General features: G+C 51.4%; 1 protein-coding gene across 2 annotated transcripts in view; it reads left to right on the forward strand.

Annotated features, from left to right (window-relative positions):
• The first annotated feature begins 245 nt into the window (after positions 1-245).
• The window catches only part of Podxl2 (podocalyxin like 2), a 33,336-nt gene continuing 12,551 nt past the window's right edge, over positions 246-21,030 (forward strand). The window contains exons 1-2 of one of the 2 annotated variants that reach the window (XM_036182016.1): positions 246-382; positions 9,234-9,506. In XM_036182016.1, the coding sequence (XP_036037909.1) occupies positions 322-382; positions 9,234-9,506 (334 nt within the window). In that variant the 5' untranslated portion in view covers positions 246-321. Of the gene's footprint in view, positions 383-536; positions 654-9,233; positions 9,507-21,030 lie in introns of those variants that run through there. The other variant, XM_036182017.1, reaches the window with a different exon arrangement.

Consider the following 21,030-nt stretch of genomic DNA (forward strand, 5'->3'; position numbering starts at 1 on the left):
CTGATCCTGGCCTCTCTCTCCTTTGTTGCAGTTGGCCGGTCTGCTGCACAAAGGGTGCGGGACCTGGTTCCCGGGATGTCTCCCCCCACCCCCACCGCCCCGGGTGGCGAAGTGCAAGATGCTGGAGGTGCAGGTGCGAAGCCAGACTCCGCAGCAGGACCCCGCCCCCGAGTTGTCCACTGCATCGATTGGGCGGCTGGGCGCGTGAGTGACGGGTACGCGGGCCAACAGGGCGGGCGCGCGCCACCGCCTTCGCTTTGCGCGCCCCCGACGCCGGCCCGGGCGCCGCGGCGCTGCGGCTGCGGGCGGCGACGCTGCACCATGGCCCGGCCGCTGCGGGCCGCCCGACTGCCGCCGCCGCTGCTGTTGCTGCTGGCCGCGGGTGAGTGGGGCCGGGCCGCGGCGCGAGGGTGCAGGGCGCACAGGGCCCGTGCTGGCAGCGCCACAGAACAAAGGCTGTGGGGCGCGCAGGGTCGGCCGCGCGCGGGGAGAAGGTGGCGGCGCGGGGCCTGGAGCGAGGACACCCCCCCCCCCCCAGGCGCCGTGTCCGGGGAGCTGAATGCTCCGTGCCACGCGCGCGCTCGGGGACGATGCGATGGGGCCGCTGCACCAAGGTGCCCGTGCCCCACCCCTCGCCAGGTGACAGGTGACAGGTGATCAGTCTGCGGCCACCGAGCAGAGGGGCGTGTGCGTGTGTGCGCGAGGGGGTTCAGGGAGGCGCAGCAGGGAGGTGAAAGCCCACGGTGACACCCTTGGAGAAATCGCATGGTAAAGGTCCAGCGGGTCCCCATGGCGTGTGGGTCAGGGATGCCGGAGGGCTGAGAGCGAGCTGCGTGGCCGAGGTGGATGTTTACATGTGCGTGGAGCTTGCCTGGGAAGGCGTGTGCGTGTCGTTGTGAACGCGTGTCCTCGACTGCGCGGGGCAACTTTATTAGGAGCTGACAAAGGGGTAGGTCTGCGACAGCGACTGCCCGCCACACGGGGCTGTGTGTGAGACTTGGTACGTGGTTTTCCATTCAGCAGTCGCACAGGGTGCCTCGTTAGTGTGGTTGTGTGACAGATCGGGCCTGAGGCAGGTAAGAAATGGGTATGTCTGCGTGAGAGAAAAAGAGACAGCTTTCCAGGGTAGACATGAGATTCAGTCAGGGGTGTGCGTGAGTGTGTGTGTGTGTGTGTGTGTGTGTGTGTGTGTGTGTGTGTGTGTAGGGGGCGGGCACAAGAGCTTGACAGGCTCAGAGGCAAGCCACCACCACAGAAGAGGCGGAGGAAGGCTGGCTGACTGCAAAGGTGGTGGGTCAGATCGGGACATAGTAGAGCTGCTTCTCACAGAAGGGTGGAGCTGGGACCCCAGCCTGAGTTGGGCGCGGTGCAGGAGTAGGGTGCTGGGCTAGGTGGGCGACAGGACTCAGTGAATAGCCCTGCGCCACTTCCCCTCCAGTGGAGACGGACATGGGACTGGCTACCCCAATGCTCAGGCAGTTACCCCACCAAGACACAACCCTGTGCAATGTATGCCAATTCCAAGGGGTCTGTGTGAGGGGAGGGGCCAACCTTGCTCGATATGGACATGTGGTGGGCCCTTACTTGGGACTGTCCATGATAGAACCCCAGGAAGATGTCTGAGGAGTTGGGGAGAGTGATCAAGGTTGAGTGTGCCTGTAATTCCAGCATGTGGGAACCTAAAGAGGCCAGAGAATTGGGAGTTCAAGGCCAGTCTGGGCTGCAGAGCAAGACCCTGTCTCTAAATAAACAAATACATACACAATAAAATAAAACAAAAGGCCGAGTGAGAGGGGACTGGCTCCTCACAATGCACTGCTGTGCCTGCTGTGAGCAGGCTGAGTTAGCAAGGGCACGTGTTTTACCCTTGGAGAGGAATAAAGGACCTAACAACACAGGGGTGGCGGGTATCCATTGGTGTTGGCATCAGACATCTAACAGTCCACCTGCATCCTCTGTGCAAGATCTGCTCTCTCTCTCTCTCTCTCTCTCTCTCTCTCTCTCTCTCTCTCTCTCTCTCTCAGCCACACCGGTCTTGCCAGCAGGACCCAGGCCTGGCTCTTGTGGCCTTCATCCTAGTGACCAGTAGGATGCTGGTCAGCCCCCTCCCTCCTCTCTCCTGCCACACTCTCCTTGAGCGTGCCCCTAGCTCTGTGCAGGCACATGTGTGTCTGTCAGCGTGCCTCTTTTTTATACCTTTGTGTAGAAGAATGCTTCACTTAAGCACTGTGACTCCACAGCATACATCGGTGGAGTGGTGGTGGGGGATGGGGTGTAGGATGGTGGTGCTGGAGCGTTTCTGTTGTGGCTGCCACTCTGGGCTGTGGGGGCAGAGTGGCAGATGCTGCCCAGCCACCTCCCATGCTGGTGTCTGCGAAGGGCTTAGGGGGATCTGACATGAAAGCTGCTGACTAGGGCCGTGTGCAGCTGGGGGTAGACAGACCAGACTGCCAGGGCTGAGTGGGAGCGGTGTGGGGAGATACACAGGGTTCTGGGGCCTTGACTTTCTTTGACCCTAAGATGTCTGCCTGTTTCCATCGCCCCCTTTTCTGGGCTTGTTTGGATCTGATTTCCCTTGAGGCCGATCCCCCTCATCCCTTCCTGTATGCCTTTTCCTTTCTGCTTCCCTTTGGGGTGATGAAGTACCAGAAAATGCAATGAGCTTGAGGAAGAAAATGAATCACATGGGGAGCATAATTCTGGGATTTTAAGTCAGATGGGGTCTCCACTGAGGCAGACTAATTATTAAATGAAAACATAATTATCTGCAGAACGGACAGAGTTTCACCTATTCTGGTGTCTTCTTGTGGTGGGCAGGTCTGAAAAGCAGTACCCCCCTACCCCTTTGCCGAAATAATTGCCCACTACCAAAGCCTTAGAAAACATCCAGGTCTCTGTAAAGACAGAGCATGCCTTCCAGAGAATGAAAATTGGCTGGGAAAGAGTGAAAACCGGGGAAATATCAGGCCACCCCCTTTTTTAAAAGTGAGATTTCAGTCTTTGTTAATGCCTGTAGACCACCAGGAAAGGTGGATGAAGAAGAAGAGATGCTGGTGTAGGGGGCAGGGGGTGCTGGCTGCTGGAGTGCAGATGGAGTCGGGGAGTGGAGGCTCCCACCAGGGGCATGGAGGTGTCAAGGTGCAGATCCAGGGTACCCCCAGCCACAGTGCTCTGCACACAGACCTGGCTGACCAAGAAGCACCTGCCCCCCACCTCGCCCCTATGGGAAGTGCACAGCTCCTACTCTATTGTCTGGAGCGGGGTGGGGGGGGGCGCTGAAGTGCTGGGCAGTTCAGGTCCAGCTGACTGTGGTCCCTTCTCTGGCACACTTAAGTTAGTTTGGTTTTTGTTTGTTTCTTTGTTCGGTTTTGCTTTTGAAGACCTGGAACTCACTATGTAGATCAGGCTGGCCTCGAACTCACAAAGATCCACCTGCCTCTGCCTCTCAATGCTGGCATGAAAGGCATGTGCCACTGCACCCTGCTAAATCAGATTCTGAGGAGGTAATGCCGAGGCTCTGAGGCGAGCAGGCCACATCTCTTCAGGACCCATGTGGAGTGAGTCCTAGATTCTTGAGGAAGACCAACTTTACTCTCTCCTGCTATTGCTAAAGCAGTGTCTTTCCGAGCAGCCCTGCCCAGACACAGCATGTGGGTAAAGCTTTGCTCCTCATGGCCTTGAAGTGTGGCTTGCTCAAGCGCCCTGGGAACCTGTACACTATTCAGGGTTTAATTTGCACACACATCCCTCATCACCTGACGTTTTCTTCTTCCTGAGATGCATGAATGAGTTTTTCCAGATTGGTTTCTCTCATTTGGCTTCTTGCCATCCCTGTTCCCAGCCCTGGGGAGGCTGCTTCTGCAAACGAGGGCTGCTGTAGCAGCTGGTAGCTTGTACACAATTTAGATTCCAGTTCTCCCCCAAACTGCTAATTTCCCTGCAGGCAGAGACGGTCCGGTGTCCATCTTTGTATGGAGGGCCTGGCATACCACTTGGCTCAGACCAAAAGCTCAGGAGTGACCACATGGTTCTGTAGCTGACCTTCTTGTATGAATTTTACCTACAATAAGATGGCACATTCCTCATGAGCAAGTCTCAGTTTTAATTAGCACTGTATTGACAGGATTCTGTAAGTCTGTTTCACTTATTTTAAAATTAGAAAATAAGTGTTAAATAAATAAGGGCAGTTTATAGAAGTGTTTCTAAACAGGGCCCCTGTGGACCTGTGAATAAGAGATTCATGATGGATAGCATTCTGGAGGCACTTTTCAGGGAGGCAGAACTCTCTACCTGGACTTAGCTTGGATTTGCTGTGGGAACCCCAGGCAGAGTGTCCAGGGGAAAGGGGTGCCCTCTAGTCCTCAGCGCTGGCTTCCCTCCTTGGCACTTACATCCCTTGGAATAGCTATGCTGTCTTGAAAATTGTCTTAAGCAGCTCAGCCCAGCAAATAATTGCTTCCCAAACCTCCTTCACAGAACATCTGCAAGACCTTCCTGTGGGGAGAAGCAGCTAATTACAGCTCTTTCTATTAACTTAATCCCATGAGTCCTCAGTGATTTCATCTGTAAAACAGGAGGGTCCGGCCCAATGATTATTATTCACTCAAGGGCTTGCTGAGCCCTGTTGTATACAGGAAGTAGACACTACAGTGCTACTAATGTCACTACGTGCTTACCATCTGAGGAGGGTTATATGACTGTTGCCAGTGGCTGAGAAAACTGTAGGGCCAAGACTGTGATAACAAAGAATGGCACCCTGCCCAGGCACGTGACCAGGGAAGGCTGCTCAGAAAATATCTGGGGCTGGGAAGTTGGCTAGGTGGACAAAAGTGATTGCCGTACAAGTAGGAAGACCCGAGTTAGAATCCCAGCACCCACAGAAAAAGCTGGGCATGGCTGCACATGCGTGTAACCTCAGCATTGGGGCAGAGACTGGTGGATCTTGGAGTTTGCTGGCCAGGGAGAGACCCTAGCTCAAGGGAATAAAGTAGAGAATGATAAACACAGTTCATCTGACATTCTTCTCTGGCCTCTGCATGTGCGTGCATACTCACACCGTCACATGCACACACACACACACACACCACATACCACATATGAGAGAGAGAGAGAGAGAGAGAGAGAGAGAGAGAGAGAGAGAGAGTAAGAGAGCGCTGTGTCCAAAGGCCTGAATAAAGAGCACAGCAGGTGAGGAAGCTGGAAAGGTGGTTCAGCAGGTGGGAGCACTTGCTCTTACAGAGGACCTGGATTCAGTTCCCAGCATTGAGGTTCACCATTCCAGGTCCAGGGGATCTAATGCCCTTCAGCTTGACTCCATGAGCACTATGTGCAGGTAGTACATGCGGGCACACATTCCAGGAAAATAAAAATAAATCTTTGAGAATTATGTGGGGGAGAGATGGAATAAATGGATACTCGTGCAGAAGGCATAGCACGTATAAAGAAAGCAAAGATATAATGTTCTGGAAATCCCTAGAAACTCACTTTAAAGCACAGGGCATGAGTGGGGAATAATTGTGACTGGAGAGTGGAGAAGAGGTACTAGGGTGTGTCCATTGATGGAGAGTGCCTCTGCTGCTTTAAAGGATCTGACTGGGTCATCTTTGTGATGGGGCAGTAGGTACAGATTTGGCTGTCAGAAGGCTGTTCTGAGTTTTGCTCTTCAAAATGTGGTCTGTGGACCAACAGCATTACTCATCCATACAGAGCCAGGAACATTGGGTGAGTCATATGTACACTTAGGTCCTGGTGGCACTCTGCTCCAGAGGATAGTGCAGCGGAGAGATGTGAGCAGTGAGCATTGGAAGGGAATCCTGAAATACCTAAGAGATCCATTGGGGACTGCCTCTGGAGAGAGTTGGTAGGAAGGAATCAAGGATATTCATGGGCCAGCATGTTAGGAGGTGGAGCTTGGAGAAGCCCCCCGACTTCTCAAGATGCTGGCCTTTGTATGGGTCCAAGTCCTTCCTACCGAAACTGACCTTTTGAACTGTGAGCAGTGTGGACCTCATTCCAGTAATGCAGCCTTGACTGCTTTGTTGAAGTGTAACGTGTGGAGTGGGGGGGGGGTGTGCTCCCTTGGGGGCACCGTTGTCCACCCTGCAGAATGAGATGAGGAATGAGCAGGTACTGTCCCAGCCTTGCTCCCCTCCTCCCGGCAGCCCTTCCTGCCCGTTCCCTTCCTTCTCCTGTATTCTGTTAGCGCAGGCACCATGCTGTCGTTCTGTGCGTGCGTCTTTAGGCCTCTTAGGTACCTGTTACACTATGCTTTGATGATTTGGCTTCCTCCTGGGCTCCACTAGAAACTGGCGCTTTGAAGGTCAGGGACTGTATCTTTCTTATTTCTGCATCTGCCTGACCTTTGTATGATGCCTGGTGCAAAGCAGCATGTGTGCAAAGACTTGTTGGGTGAATGAATGAATGAATGAGTGGAGTTCAGTTGCTCACACCCTATTCTGACATGGAAGAACTCCACTTACAACCTTTCCCAGTGTACCAGCTGTGCCAAATTTGGGGCTGTGTGACAAGTCACCCCCAAATTTTGTGACTTAGAACTTGTTAGGATGGCAAGATGGCTTAGTAGGTAAGGACATTTGTCACAAAGCTTGATGGCCTGAATTCAGTCTCCAGCCCACATGGTAGAAGGAAAGAGCTGACTCCCTAAAGTTGTCCTTTGACCTCCATGTATGTGTGCACATGCACACACACACACACACACACACACACACACACACACACACACCCCGGGCAGGGGGAGAATGAATACATGTGAATTGTAAAACAATAACAAAAAGCTCCAGAAATTCTTTTTGTTATTATCTTATGTGTATGGGTGTTTTGCTTGCACATGTATCTGTGCACCGTGTACCACGTAGTGCTGGCAAAGGCCAGAAGAGGGCATTAGACCTCCCAAACTGGAGTTATAGATGGTTGTGAGCTATCATGTAGGTCCTGGGAATTGAACCTATGTTCTTGGCAAGAACAGTCAGGACCCTGAACTACTGAGCCATCTCTCTAGCCCCCAAACCCAGAAGTTCTGCATGTGATCCCCAAACTAGAATCATCAACCTGGGAACTTTCTAGAAATGTGGATTCTTGGGGCTCCTTGCAGAATAACTGGCCTCAAAGCTTATCTGTGGCTTAGCTTTCTGTTTAACTCACACACACTGCCACCCCGTGAGTCTGTCTGTACTGGCTCAGGTTTGGAAGGGACTGGGTTTGAACAAATTCCGTTTATTTAGCTCGTGACTCTGGACTGGCAGTGCAGGCTGGAATCTGCTGGCACTTCTGATCTCAGCCAGACTCCTTCAAGTTCCACGTCAGCTTGTCCTGGCTGGCTTTGTCCCACGGGGCTTCGGCTGGGGCACTGCTAGCCCGGCTGTTTTCTACATGGGCTCTTTTTCTAGAGCAGGCTGGCCTGGGCAGGTTGGCCAGAAGTCCTAAGAGAATAAAGCACGCACAGCCCTTGAGTCTTGTGAAGATGGTGCAGTGGTGCAGGTCTGAGGTGTGGGGACTTAGCCTCATGGGAGGAACCACAAAGTCGAACTTCAGAGGTGTGGCGTCTCTGAGCCACAGAGTGGAAGAGACTAGCATGGCAGCCATGGCCCTGTGGTTCTACCTTGGTCTCCTCTGCCTCCACAGTCAGTCCCCAGTTGGCTCTGAGGCCACACGGGACGTTGATGAGCCCTGCTACTAACATCAGCCTTTTCTTTCCTCCCTTTCTCCCTTCCTCCCTTCCTCCCTTTCTCCCTTCCTCCCTTCCTCCCTGCCTCCCTTCCCATATGGGTTTTTTGAGACAAGATCTTACCATGTAGCCTAAATTGGCCTCGAACTTATAATCCTCCTGCCTCAGCCTCCAGAGTGCTGCGATTACAGGTGTGACCTCAGCCTTTTTAATGAAGGTGAAGATACAGCCCATTGTCCGCTCTTAGGGCTCTCTAGGTGGAGGACATCCTGGGCCTCTGGGCTTTCTTCAGGTCCCTGTACAGCAGTGCACATAGTACCCGGAGACTCACTGGGATAGATAGCTCTGCCCACCTGCAGTAAGTGCCTCTGGGACTGGGGGCTTGGAGTGACAGCCCGTGCTCTACAGTGGATACTAAGGCAGGACTGATGAATGAGCTTGGAGCCCCTCAGCTCAAGCAGGGAAGCTTATTTCCTTGGTACCCTGTGTGCCTCCCCTTCTGGCTCTCTTTCTCCCCACTGACCCCAGCCAGATGCTCACTATAGGTCAGTGTGCTATTCCTGGTCCTGGGCTGACTGACAGGTGCATAATGTACCTGACATTTTCCCAGTTTCTGCTGGAACTCTGTGGTCTTTTCTCTTCCTTCAGCAGCCAAGTGCTGTCCTCCTCATCAGGGGGTGAGGCGATTAAAATTCAGATACTGTTTGTAAAGCACTTTTGCACATGGCCCTGAAAATATGAGGTCTTGTTTTTATTATAAACATCACTGAAATTTCCCTTCATTATCAACACAGCAGGTCACAGTCCACATCCAGTGCAGGGGCAAGGGCCGGGGGGCTTTGACCTGCCCTCCCCACACCACTGGTGTTTTAGTCTTAGGAAGGACGCAGAGGGCATTTCCATCAACCTCCTGGTCTGCTAGGTGAAGAGGTGACACCTGGGAGCCTTGAGCAACTTCCCAAAGCATGCAATGAGCTTGCTGTGAAATTGGTCAATAGTACAGTTCTGCCGTTCTCAGTGGCAGAGGGAAAGAGATGGAGGATGATCCTTTTTAAATTTGTAGTCTGGTCTTTGTTTGTTTTGTTTTGATAAGTCAGGGGAGTCCACAATTCTAAATAAATGTACAGACTCACCGTCGCTGGTGAATTTGCCCTGCAACCTTGCATGGGTTATTAAACTGTGCAAAGGAGACCTGCTGTGATGCAAATCAGAGCACAGGCTGGAAGAGTTTCAGGCTGGGATGCAAACTTCGAGAACATTGTCACATGTGGAGCAAAGTCCTTGGCTCGAATTTGTACCTGCAGTGCCTGGCAGAGCTACTGGACTGGGACAGATGAGCTTTCTGAGCACCCTGGGGATGAGGGGAGCAGGGTCATCAAGTCCTCACTCCCTGCTGGTCCTCTTGCCACTGTCACAGGGCAGGCTAAACACGACAAGGGCATCTCAGGTCTCCCTGAAGCCCCGGTGCTGAGAGGTGTCCATCCTTGTGGTATGTCTTGCCAGTCCTTGTCCTCACCATCCTTCCTGATGTCTGGTTTTCTGTTTACAGGAGCTTCCCTGGGTGCCTGTGCAGCCAGCATGGATGAGCCTGGCCCCGAGGGCCTCACTTCCACCTCCCTCCTCGATCTTCTGTTGCCCACTGACTTTGAGCCACTGGACTCGGAGGAGCCCAGTGAGGCCATGGGCCTGGGCGCTGGCCTAGCTCCGGGCTCAGGCTTCCCCAGTGAGGACAGCGAGGAGTCCCGGCTCCTGCAGCCACCACAGTACTTCTGGGAAGAGGAGGAACTGAATGGTACCAGCCTGGACCTGGGTCCCACTGCAGGTAGCTCTGCTCACTTATCTCTCTGCAGGATACCAGGAGTGGTCCATGTTGGCAGGGGCCGTGGGGCAGTTCCACTCCCTTCTTTCCCCTCTGCTGTCCTCCAGGCTGCCATCCATCTGCCATCAGGGCCACATCTCTGAGACTAAGTTTCTCTTTAATAGCAGCTATTATTTACCGAGGCCAGGCACCAGGCTGGCTACATACAGCCCAGGGGCTGGTAACCAAGCTGCAGTGCTTCTGGCCCTGGCCTCTGCAGTGACATTCTTGGCTTGTGGGGTCGCCCTTTTAAGATTAGGAAAGGTGATCTGTGTTATCAAAATTCAGCCACAAATCTTCTTCCTAAACTATGACATACTCAAGTAGGTTTATACTTTGTGATTTAAACACAAATTGGTTAAGAGCACTGGCTGCTGTCCCAGAGGACCTGGGTTTGAGTCCTGGTACCTACATGGTGGCTCACAGCTTCGGTAATTCCAGTTCCAGGAGGATCTGATGCCTTCTTCTGAACTCCCGGGGTACCAGGCACCCACACAGTACACAGACAGCCATACATGCAGGTAAAACTCTCATGTACACTAAAATAAAATATATAAATCTTAAAAAAAAATTACACAAATATTAGTGCTGTGTGGTGGCCATGTCTTTAATCCCAGACTCAGGAGGCAGAAACAGGAGGATCTCTGTGAGTTCCCAGTCAGCCTATGAGTGAGACTCTTGTCTCCAAAGGAGGAGGAGGAGGAGGAGATGAACACTGTAGAAAATTAAAAGATAAAACAAAGTTAATTCAAAGGAAATAAAGCCACCCACAATCTGACAACAGGAAACTGAAAAAGCCAGAACCACAAGGAACATTCTATTTCATTTGAAATATTTCTCCAATGTATTTCCATGTTAAACTCATCATCTTTTTACAACCTGGTTTTTGTTGTTGTTGTTTTACAAATTTCCTTTTCTTTCATTTTATGCGAATGGGGATTTTGCCAGCATATATTTCTGTGTTGCTGCTTGTTTCACAAGGAGACCAGAAGATGGGGATAGGATAGATTGCCCCGAGACTGGATTACAGACAGTTATACGTCATCATGTAGGTGCCAGGAATCAAACCAGGTCCTCTGGAAGAGCAGCCAGTGCCCATGACCTCTGAGCCACCTCTCCGGCCCCTGGCACCCAATTTTTAAGAGTTGTGTAGTAGCTCACGCATGGCTGTCAGATGGCCCGAGGTCCTCCCCTGCTGTGCCCAGGTTTAGCTGCTGCGGCAATGCTCTCATACTTTTTCCACTCTCCTGGTTGTTTCTCCGGGGTAAAGTCTAGAATGAAATCACTAGGTCAGCATCCCACCCAGGAGCGGAAGGCAGAGAATGCAGATAGCCCTAAGAGACAAAGCAGTGGATTTGCAAAAGTCTGGCAGGGTGTGAGAGGATCACTAGGAGTCCAGGGCAGGCCACAGATGCATGCCACCACCCTCAGGTACAAAGGAATGGGAAGGTGACCACCTCTGGCCTTCCTCCTGCTCCACATCCAGGATTCCATATTCAGGTGCCTCTTTGTCCTTACTCTCTGCCTCTCACTGAGGAGCCTGTCAGAGACAGGGCCAGGGGAGTCCAGGGCCATGGCAGAGGAGAGTTTTAGACAGTTGGAAGGCAAATGGAACGGCTCTGCCGTCAAGTGTGTGGCTCTTCCGGGGGCTCTGGCAACATCCCCAAATGACCCCCAGAAAGATCGCTTTTGCTCCAGCATGCACTCACCAGAGGAACTCACCAGGGCTTGGGATGCTTCCCACTCTGAGTTCAGTTAGCCACATGTGATGGCCCAAGCAGTCGCTGCACTCAGGCAGCTGATGCGGAAGGATCATGAAGGGGAGGCCAGCCTAGATTATATAGCAAGACCCAGTCTCAAAAAAGCCAAGGTCTGGAGATGAGGCTCCAAGGTAGAGTTGCCTCCCTGATCGTGCACAAGGGCCTCTCTTCCATCTCTAGAACCCCATGAGGGGAGGATTTTGCTCAATTTGACAGGAAAAATTATAATGATCTTTGTAAATGGCCAAACAATATAAATATATATTCATTAATAATATATACACCATTAAATCTCTATGTGTGTATATATATATATATATTCTGAACGTAGATGATATAATATATTCTATACAATATATTTTATGAATAGAAATATCAAATATTGTTTTCAGGGCTGGAGAGATGACTCAGTGGTTTAGAGCACTGGCTGCTCCCCAAGAGGACCCAGGTTTGATTCCCAGCACTCACAAGGTGGCTCACAACTAATCATCTATAATCCCAGTTCCGGGGAATCCAACAGACATGAAAATGATGCATATACATGCATGTATGCAAAACATTCATATGCATAAAGTGAAAATAAATGAAATAAAGTTTTTGTTTTGGACTTGAAGCCTGGGGCTGAGAGAAGGCAGGTTCTGCCATTCCAACCCTGCCCACCAACAGCAGCATGTGTTCTCAGCACTCCGCACAGGTTTGGGGTGGGAAGTGCTCTACAGTGGTTGCTGCTGTTACCGCTTCCACGGTTTTTCCCTACTGAGGCGCTCATTTTTTTTTTTCTGCCACTGTGCAGTCTTCGTTTAGAAGAAAGAAAATATGTCTGTCATTTACAAACAGAAACATTTTTACAGTTTGTCAATTACTTTTTTTTAAGTTTTGAAGATTTTGTTTATTTCCATGCTATGAATATGCCTGCTTTTTTTTTTTTTAATGTGTAGCATGTGTGTGCAGAGCCCAAGGAATCCAGAAGAGGGCATCATATCCCCTGAAACTAGAGTTCCAGGATGTTGTGATCTGTCCATATAAATGCTGGGAATGTAACCCAAATCCTCTGAAAGAGCTGCCAGGGGTCCAGACCCTTGAAAATGGAGTGTGTTGGTTTTTTTTGTTTTTGTTTTTTGTTTTTGTTTGTTTGGTTGGTTTTTTTGTTGTTTTGTTTTGGTTTTTGGTTTTTTGTTTTGTTTTGTTTTGTTTTGAGACAGGGTTTCTCTGTGTAGCTTTGGAGCCTATCCTGGAACTCACTCTGTAGCCCAGGCTGGCCTCAAACTCACAGAGATCCACCTGCCTCTGCCTCCCAAGTGCTGGGATTAAAGGAGTGCGCCACCACCGCCCATCGAAAATGGTTTTATATTTCAATGTTTTTGTTGCTTTCTGCTGCTTTGTGTTTAGAGAAGTTTTTCCCTCCCTGAGATATATGCTGCTCTTCTGTGTTTTTGTACCTCTATATTTAACGATTTTAGCATATGGTGGGAGGTAGAGACCCATATTAGTTACTTTTCTTGTTACTATGACCAAATACTCTCTGAGAAGCAACTTACGAGAGGAAGGTTTGTTTGGGCTCAGAGTTAAAGGGATACAGCCCACCATGGGGTGGGGGGGGGGGATGTGGCAGTAGTATGTATCTGGGACACCTCACCTGCTCACCTCATGGAGGAACAGGCAAAAGAGAGTGGAAAGGAAGTGTCCAAGTCCGCCCCTAACAACCCTCTTCCTCCAGCTAGGCTCCACCTCCTAAAGGTTTCACAGCTTCCCCAAACAGTGCCATCCGCGGGGGACCAAGTGTTCAGATGGGAGTTTATGGGGACATTGCCATCCACACCACCAGAGGGCCTCATCCTCTTTCTGGGTTTGTGACTCATTTCAGCAGACCCGCCCATGTTCTGTCCTGGGCATTCTGATGTCCTGGGCCTCTAAGGATCTTCCTGCTGTAGAAAGGCAGGCAGTTGGTGGGTAGGAGAGCGGCAGGCATGCTTGGGACTGACTCCTGGGGTCACAGCAGGGCCTGAGTCCAGGGAAAGTCTCTATCTCCTTCCTGGGCTTCTCCAGGCCTTTTGACAAGAAGTCTCACCATCATCCACTGAATTCAAGCGATGCCATGGTTTCTAAAGCTCAATATGGTTCACTTGGTGTTCCTATCTTCTCATCTCGGTCACACCAAGTGATGGTACACAGTCCTTGCATGGCAGGAAGGGAAGACAGAGGTAGGCAGCACACCACTGGCCTCTTGACTGTGGCCTTGCTAGTGGCCTTCCCTCTCCCGTGGTGTCCTGCCTTTCTACACCACATGATCCCAGGGAGCAGCTGCCTTCCTGTGCAAACACTGGATGAACCCTAGTAATGTACAATGTAGCCCATACGTCCAGCCCACCAGAAACTGGTCTCCACAGTGCAACCTTGCCTCCTGCACTGCCCTCTCCTGCCTGGCAGAGCTGAGCTGACGGGCTAGGCAGGGGCTCTCCTGTGACTAGCATCAACCCTAGTATCCTATCCTAACTGGCAGTGGCTCGACTCTGCTCCTTCAGCAGTTCTGATCCTTCCCATCCCATTGGCTCCAGAAGCTCTTTTGCACCCTGGCTTCCTAGTTGCTAGGTAACTGTCCTTCACTACCCAGCTCAATGGGGGACAGTCACTCTATCCATGAACAGATGCTGGGGGCTGTGATGCTGATAGTGCCTGGTCCATGGTGTGTAGCCTGGCAGGTAATATGGGGCTAGTGTCCCATGCCATCCCACTCTCCACTGCTGGGTGAAGGTACCCCACTTTCCAATCCACCTGCTGGAAAGGTATCTCTACTTGCCATTAGCAGCCCCTCAGTGCAGTTTCCTTGCACTGCCTGGCCGGCCTTTCTGCGAGAGGGATGAGATGGGAACAGAGTTAGGGTCTAGGAAGGCAGTGGGTAGGCAGGCTGCTCTTCAGGAGGACCCAAAGGGCAGTGCATCGCTCACCACCATTGTCCTGTTCCACTCCTGCACCTGAGGAGTCAGAGGCCTAGAGTTCTACACCCCAGGCTTGAGGAAGTGAGCTGTCTCAGAGCGGCTCTTCCGGCCGATGTCCTTCCGGAAGAGCAGACATCCTACCCAAGTGGGGTGGGATGGGGGTGTGGGGGTGTGACGTATCCACACCCCCAGCAAGCTCGAGGTGGAGTTAAAGCTAGTGATAAACAATAGCTGTTGATTTGTCCATCCTTAGCTGCTTTCTGTTGTAGGATCAGAAGGTTCTGGAAGCCATGGTAGGAAGGCCACATCTGGGAGGGCTTTGGGTCTCATGGTCCTGTGGCAGAACAAAGCTGGAGAGGGGCTGGAGCTGCCCCTCTGGATGGCTAGTGTCATTAGCACACATTAGTGTCACACAGCAGCTCCATCCCCTCTCCAGCTTTGTTCTGCCACAGGACCATGAGACCCAAAGCCCTCCCAGGTGTGGCCTTCCTACCATGGCTTCCAGAACCTTCTGATCCTACAACAGAAAGCAGCCCATTAGTACTGTCATAACCACAATTAAACCCTCTCCCTTCCCAAAGGAAACCCACACTGCCAAAACTCACAATCCTCCTGCCTCAGCTTCCTAAATGCTATAGTTACAGGTACACAACTCCCACAGCTGGCTTCTGGACAATACATTTCAAAGTGAGTTTCAGAGGGGTTACCCAGACCATGACACATCCCAGCCCTGGCTGTCACCCTGTGTGCACGTCCTATTCCGAGGCAGGACGTGCATTCTGAGATGGTCCCAGGGAAAAAGTCAGAATCCTGCCAGAGAAGGGATGGGTGACCCCCGGAGGCCAGCAGGTCGGGGAAATCCCATTCACACAGATTCACAGGCTTCTATGGAAAAGGGACTCTGTGGGCTTATGGAACAAGAAACAGGCTTGCAGTACCAGCAGGAGATGCAATGTGCCAGCCTGGGCTGTCTGGGCTACCCTGCTCCATCTGGTTCTATTGGCTTCAATCTGGGTAGACTGCCCAGAAAAGTCACTGTCCCTTGGTGATCACCATAGAAAGTGAGCTCTGCATTCCCAGGACCAGAGAGTCAGGTTGGGTCAGATTGGGCCCTGAACCTTTCTTTGCCTGTCCTGTCCCAAGACCAGAATTCTCTGACTGGCAAGGGCTGGGGTAAGCTACCCTAAAACCAGTGGGTGGGGGTCCCTTAACTCCAAGAAGAGGGGAGGTGTGTCCCCAGAGGAGAAGTGGAATCACACTCACAGAAAGAGGGGCAGCGGAGGGGCATGAGCAGCAGTGTCTCGGGTAGACCCTTGATTCCTAAGGGCTTTCACTCCGAGCAGCTCATGGATTGCAGAAGCAGGGCAGCCGTCATCACTGTTTTATAGCTAAGGAAACCAGGTCAGAGATTTAAAAGTGGCACAATGTTACCCTGCGAAGAAGCAGCAGAGCTAAATCTCAAATCAGCCACCCTTCCTTAGATGGAATCGGCCTTACTAGACTTCTTTAATTACGCCTGCCTGGAATGGAGCGTGTAGAAACCAGACGCCAAGGCAGCTGTCTGCTGGGGCCTGGAGGTGGTTTCCTACAGCAAATCCTTGCTGAGCCATCACTGCTGCTGCTGCTGCTGCTGCTGCGTGGTCTGAGCCTGCAGTTACTGTATCCACGTGAGTCCATTCACTGGGATGGACAGGCCCATAAGGCAGAGCCAGCTGCCAGGCACTGAAGGAACACTTGTACCCTGGCCGCAGGAATAAAAGCTCTTCATTTGTATGCTTGTAATAAGTACTAGCATATACATTTTTTTAAAAATGCAAATAAAAGAAGAAAATAGAACTGGCCCATATTCTCATCACCTAAAGTTACCAAACAATATTGTGTTGGGGTCTCTTCAGACTTTATTTCCCTTACAGGAAATAGATTTTTAAAAGGTCTGGCGATAAACAGCTGTGGTACACACACCTCCGGGGTCTAACCCTTAGCATCAGTGTCCTGGACCAGCAAGCACCCCTGTAACTTCTCAGTGAGGGCCGATGGTGTCCCAGGGTCCAATGGGACACTAACACTCTGTAACATACTCTGCTGCAGCAGGGAGCTGGAGGGTGCCAGGCTTTGTTTTCGAGTCAGGGTCTCCTTCAGGATCCAGCAGTTCTCCTGCCTCAGTTTCCCACGAGACCATATCTGTGGGCTCTAAGCGTTCACGGTGTGAACTCAGCTGTGGTAGATCCTGAAAGCATAGGTGTGAGCCCCTTGATTGAGTCTAGGGTGCTAGAGTTCCAGGTTTAGATTCCTTTTAAATTGTATTGCACATTTATTTTGTGTACATGTATGTATTTTGCATGTTCACCTTATGTGAGCATGTTTGTGTGCATGTAGAGGTCAGAAGACAGTTTTCCAGAGTCAGCTCTTTTCCTCGACCTTGTGGTCCTGGGAATAAAACTCAGGCTTGGTGGCAAGTGCCTTCACCCACTGAACCATCTAGATGCTATAGGCTTTTTTCTTTTCTGTGCTGGGGATGGAGCCCGGGACCTCCTGCATGTGAGGCCAGTGCACCACTGAGTGAAACCCCAGCCTTGGCTTCCATTTCCTCGAATACTGTTGAGGCTGGTCATTAGAAAGTCAATTTAGTCATACTGATGGCCTCTCTCCTTTGCCCCTATGTTCTATACACATCTCTTTTGGCTTTTGGGTGTTTCCATGTTAATGCTCGCTTGAATTGCTGGCTGGCAGGTGCACTAGGGGGACAATTTTCAGGGATTTGACATTAACCAGAAAGGACATTTAAAGTGAACTTTCAAAGTCTCTGGCCCTGTTGCCTGTTTTAATTCCAGGTCTTGAATAGGGAGGTCAGTCCATTAATATTTCAGCTAATGCCAAATGTGTTTAGTGCAAACACTCTGCCCTGGGGAGAGGGGCAGAATAAGGTCCAGCGGCCATAGTACATCGAGGGAGGGACTTGTGCAAAGCTTGGATGAAGCCGAGGAGAGACATACAGCATGATATATTTAGAAAGCAAACACCAGCACAGTGGTGATGTTAAATGACAGAAATAGAAAGGAGCAGAGGAGCAGGCCCTTTGAGGAGAGCAGAGTTCACAGAGCATGCGCGGGCTGCCAGTGAGCCTCAGGATCTCCCGGGAGCTGCCCTGTGGCGCTGCCTGCTCTTCTGCTCCAGGGAGCCCCCAGCTGGTGCCTCACACACCGAGGTCAGAACTCACTGGGCAGGCACCGTTGGGTCTCTGCTCTCAGACAGAGCTCTTAGATTCAACTGTGTTCAATCGGGTGTGGGGGTGCACGCCCTTAACCCCAGCACTCAGGAGGCAGACACAGGCGGATCTCTGAGTTCAAGGCCAACCTGGTGTACAGAGTGAGTTCTAGGACAGTCAGGGCAACACAGTGAGACCCTGTCTCGAAAATAAACAAACAAATAAATAAAACAGCCACAAAACAAACAAACAAAAAACCCACGGGCTTTCCAAAGACAGGAATATCAACAGGGAAGCTTAAGGATAAGAATAAGTCTAGTCCCTTGGCCTCAAGATAAGGATGGTAAAATTGGAAGCAACTCGGAGAATATGAAAATTTCTCCCCGCAAGACACTTAGCAGGTGGTTCTCGGTAAGTAAAACAGAAATTGGCCTAAGCTGCAAAGAGTCCCAGTTGGGATAAAGAAGGTAGAAGAAAGAAAGACAGCAGGAGAGAAAGGCTTTTTAAAGGAGGCCAGGAATGTTCCAGAAGGTAATTCATTGCAGCCAGTTACCCTGCCAGAAGGTGGGGCTTTCAGTGTTAGAGGCTCGTGTGGCTGGGACCTAGTGGTGACTGTGACAGCTGTCCCTGCAGCCACTGCTCTCTCTCAGCGGGGCACAGGCGTGTGCAGTGTGACTCCAGGAGATTTCTGGGAAGGCGAAGGCAGGCGTTCACTACTTTTCCTGTTGCTATAAGAAAATGCCTCACAAAGGCAACATGAAGGAAGGGAGGATTTATTGTGACCCACACTGAGAGGGGGCAGTCGGTCATGGTGGGGAGGGCACGGTAGCAGGAGGCTAGAGCAGCTGATACAGTCAGGAATGCTTCAGGTCAGTTCACTCTCCTTTTTATTCAGTCTGGGACTCCTGCCACAGGAGAGTTTGGCCAAATTAACCATACTCCTTCCCACCTCATTTAACCCAATCTAGAAACTCCCCCCTCCCGACACGTGGTTTATTTCCATGGGGGTTCTAAATCCTATCAGGTTGGCATGTAAGATGAGCCATCCCAGACTTCTTCTCATTTGTTATGCTGTGACGTCATCTCGGAAACACTATCCCACCATGGAGGGTGGGTGTGGGGTACACAGACCCCAGGTCATTTCCTGAGGTGAGGATTCCTAGAATTATGGCTCCTGCCTGGACTGCAGCCTCTTCTATGACTCAGCCCCAGCTTTCCACTGTGGCTGTGGTCAGAGATGGGATGCGGTGGACAGAAAAATGACAGCTGGTCACTCCCCTTCTCATGTGGGTCCTGAGTCTGGGTATTGAACAAAATGATTCTGAAGTGACTTTAACTCCACAGAAGCCGGAGCGCCACAGTGCTGACAAGCTTCTTCACACTCAGAGGCCATGTTTTCCACTCCTGGACTCCCCATCTGAGAAGCAAGTCTTCAGTCTGTAGGGTTTGGAAACCTTATTGTCTGGGACTTAGGGAACAGTTAGTTTCAAACTAAAGCCACAAAGTGGCGCTGTAATTTTACAGTATTATTCCCTTGCCATTCCAGAAGAAAGTAGGGGAGCCTCTGTGCCATTAGGTGTTTAGGAGGTGTCCGATCGTTCATGGCCGCTGTGTCTTGTGACCTAGCTTGATCTTGTTGGGGTGGTTCAAGTCTGAGAGATGATTCACCTCTCTTCAGTGGCCCCCACTCTGTGGATGACTTCTTGGGCACAGGCTGGCTGGAAACGGCCCTTTGTCTCCTGGGCAGTTCCTAGTTGTCGGCTGTGACTGCATCTGGGTGCCTTGGGTAGTGTTAGGTAGGCTTTTGGGTTTTGGCTTCAGCGGGGACTCTAGTAACCTGAAGCCAGGTGCCCGGAGCTGATGGACTAGGGCCGTCGGAGCCGGCCTGGAGCTGCTGCAGTTCACAGATGTTGTCCTAGAGGGCGACCGCGTGCTGTGTTTGCAGCTCTTCCTCTGGCTGTCCATCACAGTTACTTGTTTTTTATTTGGCTAATTCTTTGCCGTGCTGGAATGGAAGAGCCTTGTGCCTCCTAGGCAAGTGTCTGCACCATCTCCGCCTCTCCTTTCCACGATCCTTTCATCCTTTGCCATTGCATCCCCCCTTGAAGCTGCAGCGTTTACAAACCCGATTTTCACTCCAGTCTAAATCTTTCAGCTCTGCCAGAGCCTCTCCGACCTCATAAGGATCTCACTCCACCATGGGGCCAGTGAAGCCACTAGAGCGCCACACCAGTTTGAGAGGTCCCAACTTGTCTTGGTCTACCCCCTCTTGCGGTGATGAACACCATGGCCAAAAGCAAACAAGGGAAGCGAGGGTTTAATTGGCTTATACCTTTACATCACAGTCCATCCTTGAGGGAAGTTAGGGTAGGAACCACGGAGGAAGCTGCTTTCTGGCTTGCTCCCCCATGGCTTGCTCAGCCTGCTTTCTTACACAACCCAGGACCACCAACCTAGGGGTAGGTGGCAGTGTGCACACTGGGCCTGGGCCTTCCCACATGAATCATTAATCAAGAAAATGCCCCACAGACATGACCACAGAACAATCTGATGGAGGCATTTCCTCAGTTGAGATTCCCTCTTCCCACGTGACTCTTAATTTGTGTCAAGTTGACAGAGGCAGCCCAGCACACTGCTGCATCAACTTCTTAACTCTCCTGTGACCACGGTCCAAGTCAGCCCTCTCATGCCATCAAACACCTTTCAGACCCAATTCCCTGGTAAAGTCTGTCTTTTCCCTCTGTCTCTCAGTGTCTGGTACTCACAGAGACCTCAGCTAGTGATACCAAGTGTCTGCCAGGGACTGGTCACCCTTGCACTGCCTCAAGTCAGCTAACATTGGTCTGCAGGGACGTCTAGTAGTCATTATTCAGCTTCCACAGCACCCGTGCCTCCTCCTGCCACCTCACAAGCCGGGCTGGGAGGAGCTCCTTAACTTAAGAGTCCTTCCTGGATCCCGCAGTCCAGAGGCAGCACACTCCATAAGCCCCCTAGATTCCTGGAAGCCATTAGTAAGGCCCTGTCTGCATGTTGAATCTTAGATTTTTTCCCTCCCTCTGTATTAGAGGTTGGACCTGCGGGCTGTCTTCTCTCCCTCTCCTCTTCCCTGATTCTCCCCGACAGTTCTCAGGAAGAGCTCAGATCTAATTCATACTCCCTCTGTGTTGTGTCCTCGCCATGTGTACAGAACAGCAGCCAACACCTCTGGCTCTGCCTCCCTCCACCCTTTATGACAAATCAGAGGCTGTCGCAGAGGACAGTATCTGTGTGTGATTTCCCCGCTGTCCTTTCTGTAGACAGGAGTCTTTTCTGGGCAGATGGGGTAGCTTCCGTGACCTGTCTGAACATAGCGCAGGGCATTCTGTGGCCGCAGACTGCCCAGGCTCCCATCTCATTCATGCGACTGTCAGGGAGCACAATATACTCTCTAGTCATTATCTGTTTGGGGGAGCAGACCCCATTCATCAAGGGGCCATATGACCCCATGCAACACAGAGGAAGACATTCACCCTGGGATTCCTCAGGATGTCCCCCTCTTAGGGAGCAGCCTCAGTTTGCCTGTCTCGTCACCCATGGCAGAGACAGTG

The sequence above is a fragment of the Onychomys torridus genome, chromosome 3 (genome assembly GCF_903995425.1).
Source record: "Onychomys torridus chromosome 3, mOncTor1.1, whole genome shotgun sequence".
Classification (NCBI taxonomy): domain Eukaryota; kingdom Metazoa; phylum Chordata; class Mammalia; order Rodentia; family Cricetidae; genus Onychomys; species Onychomys torridus.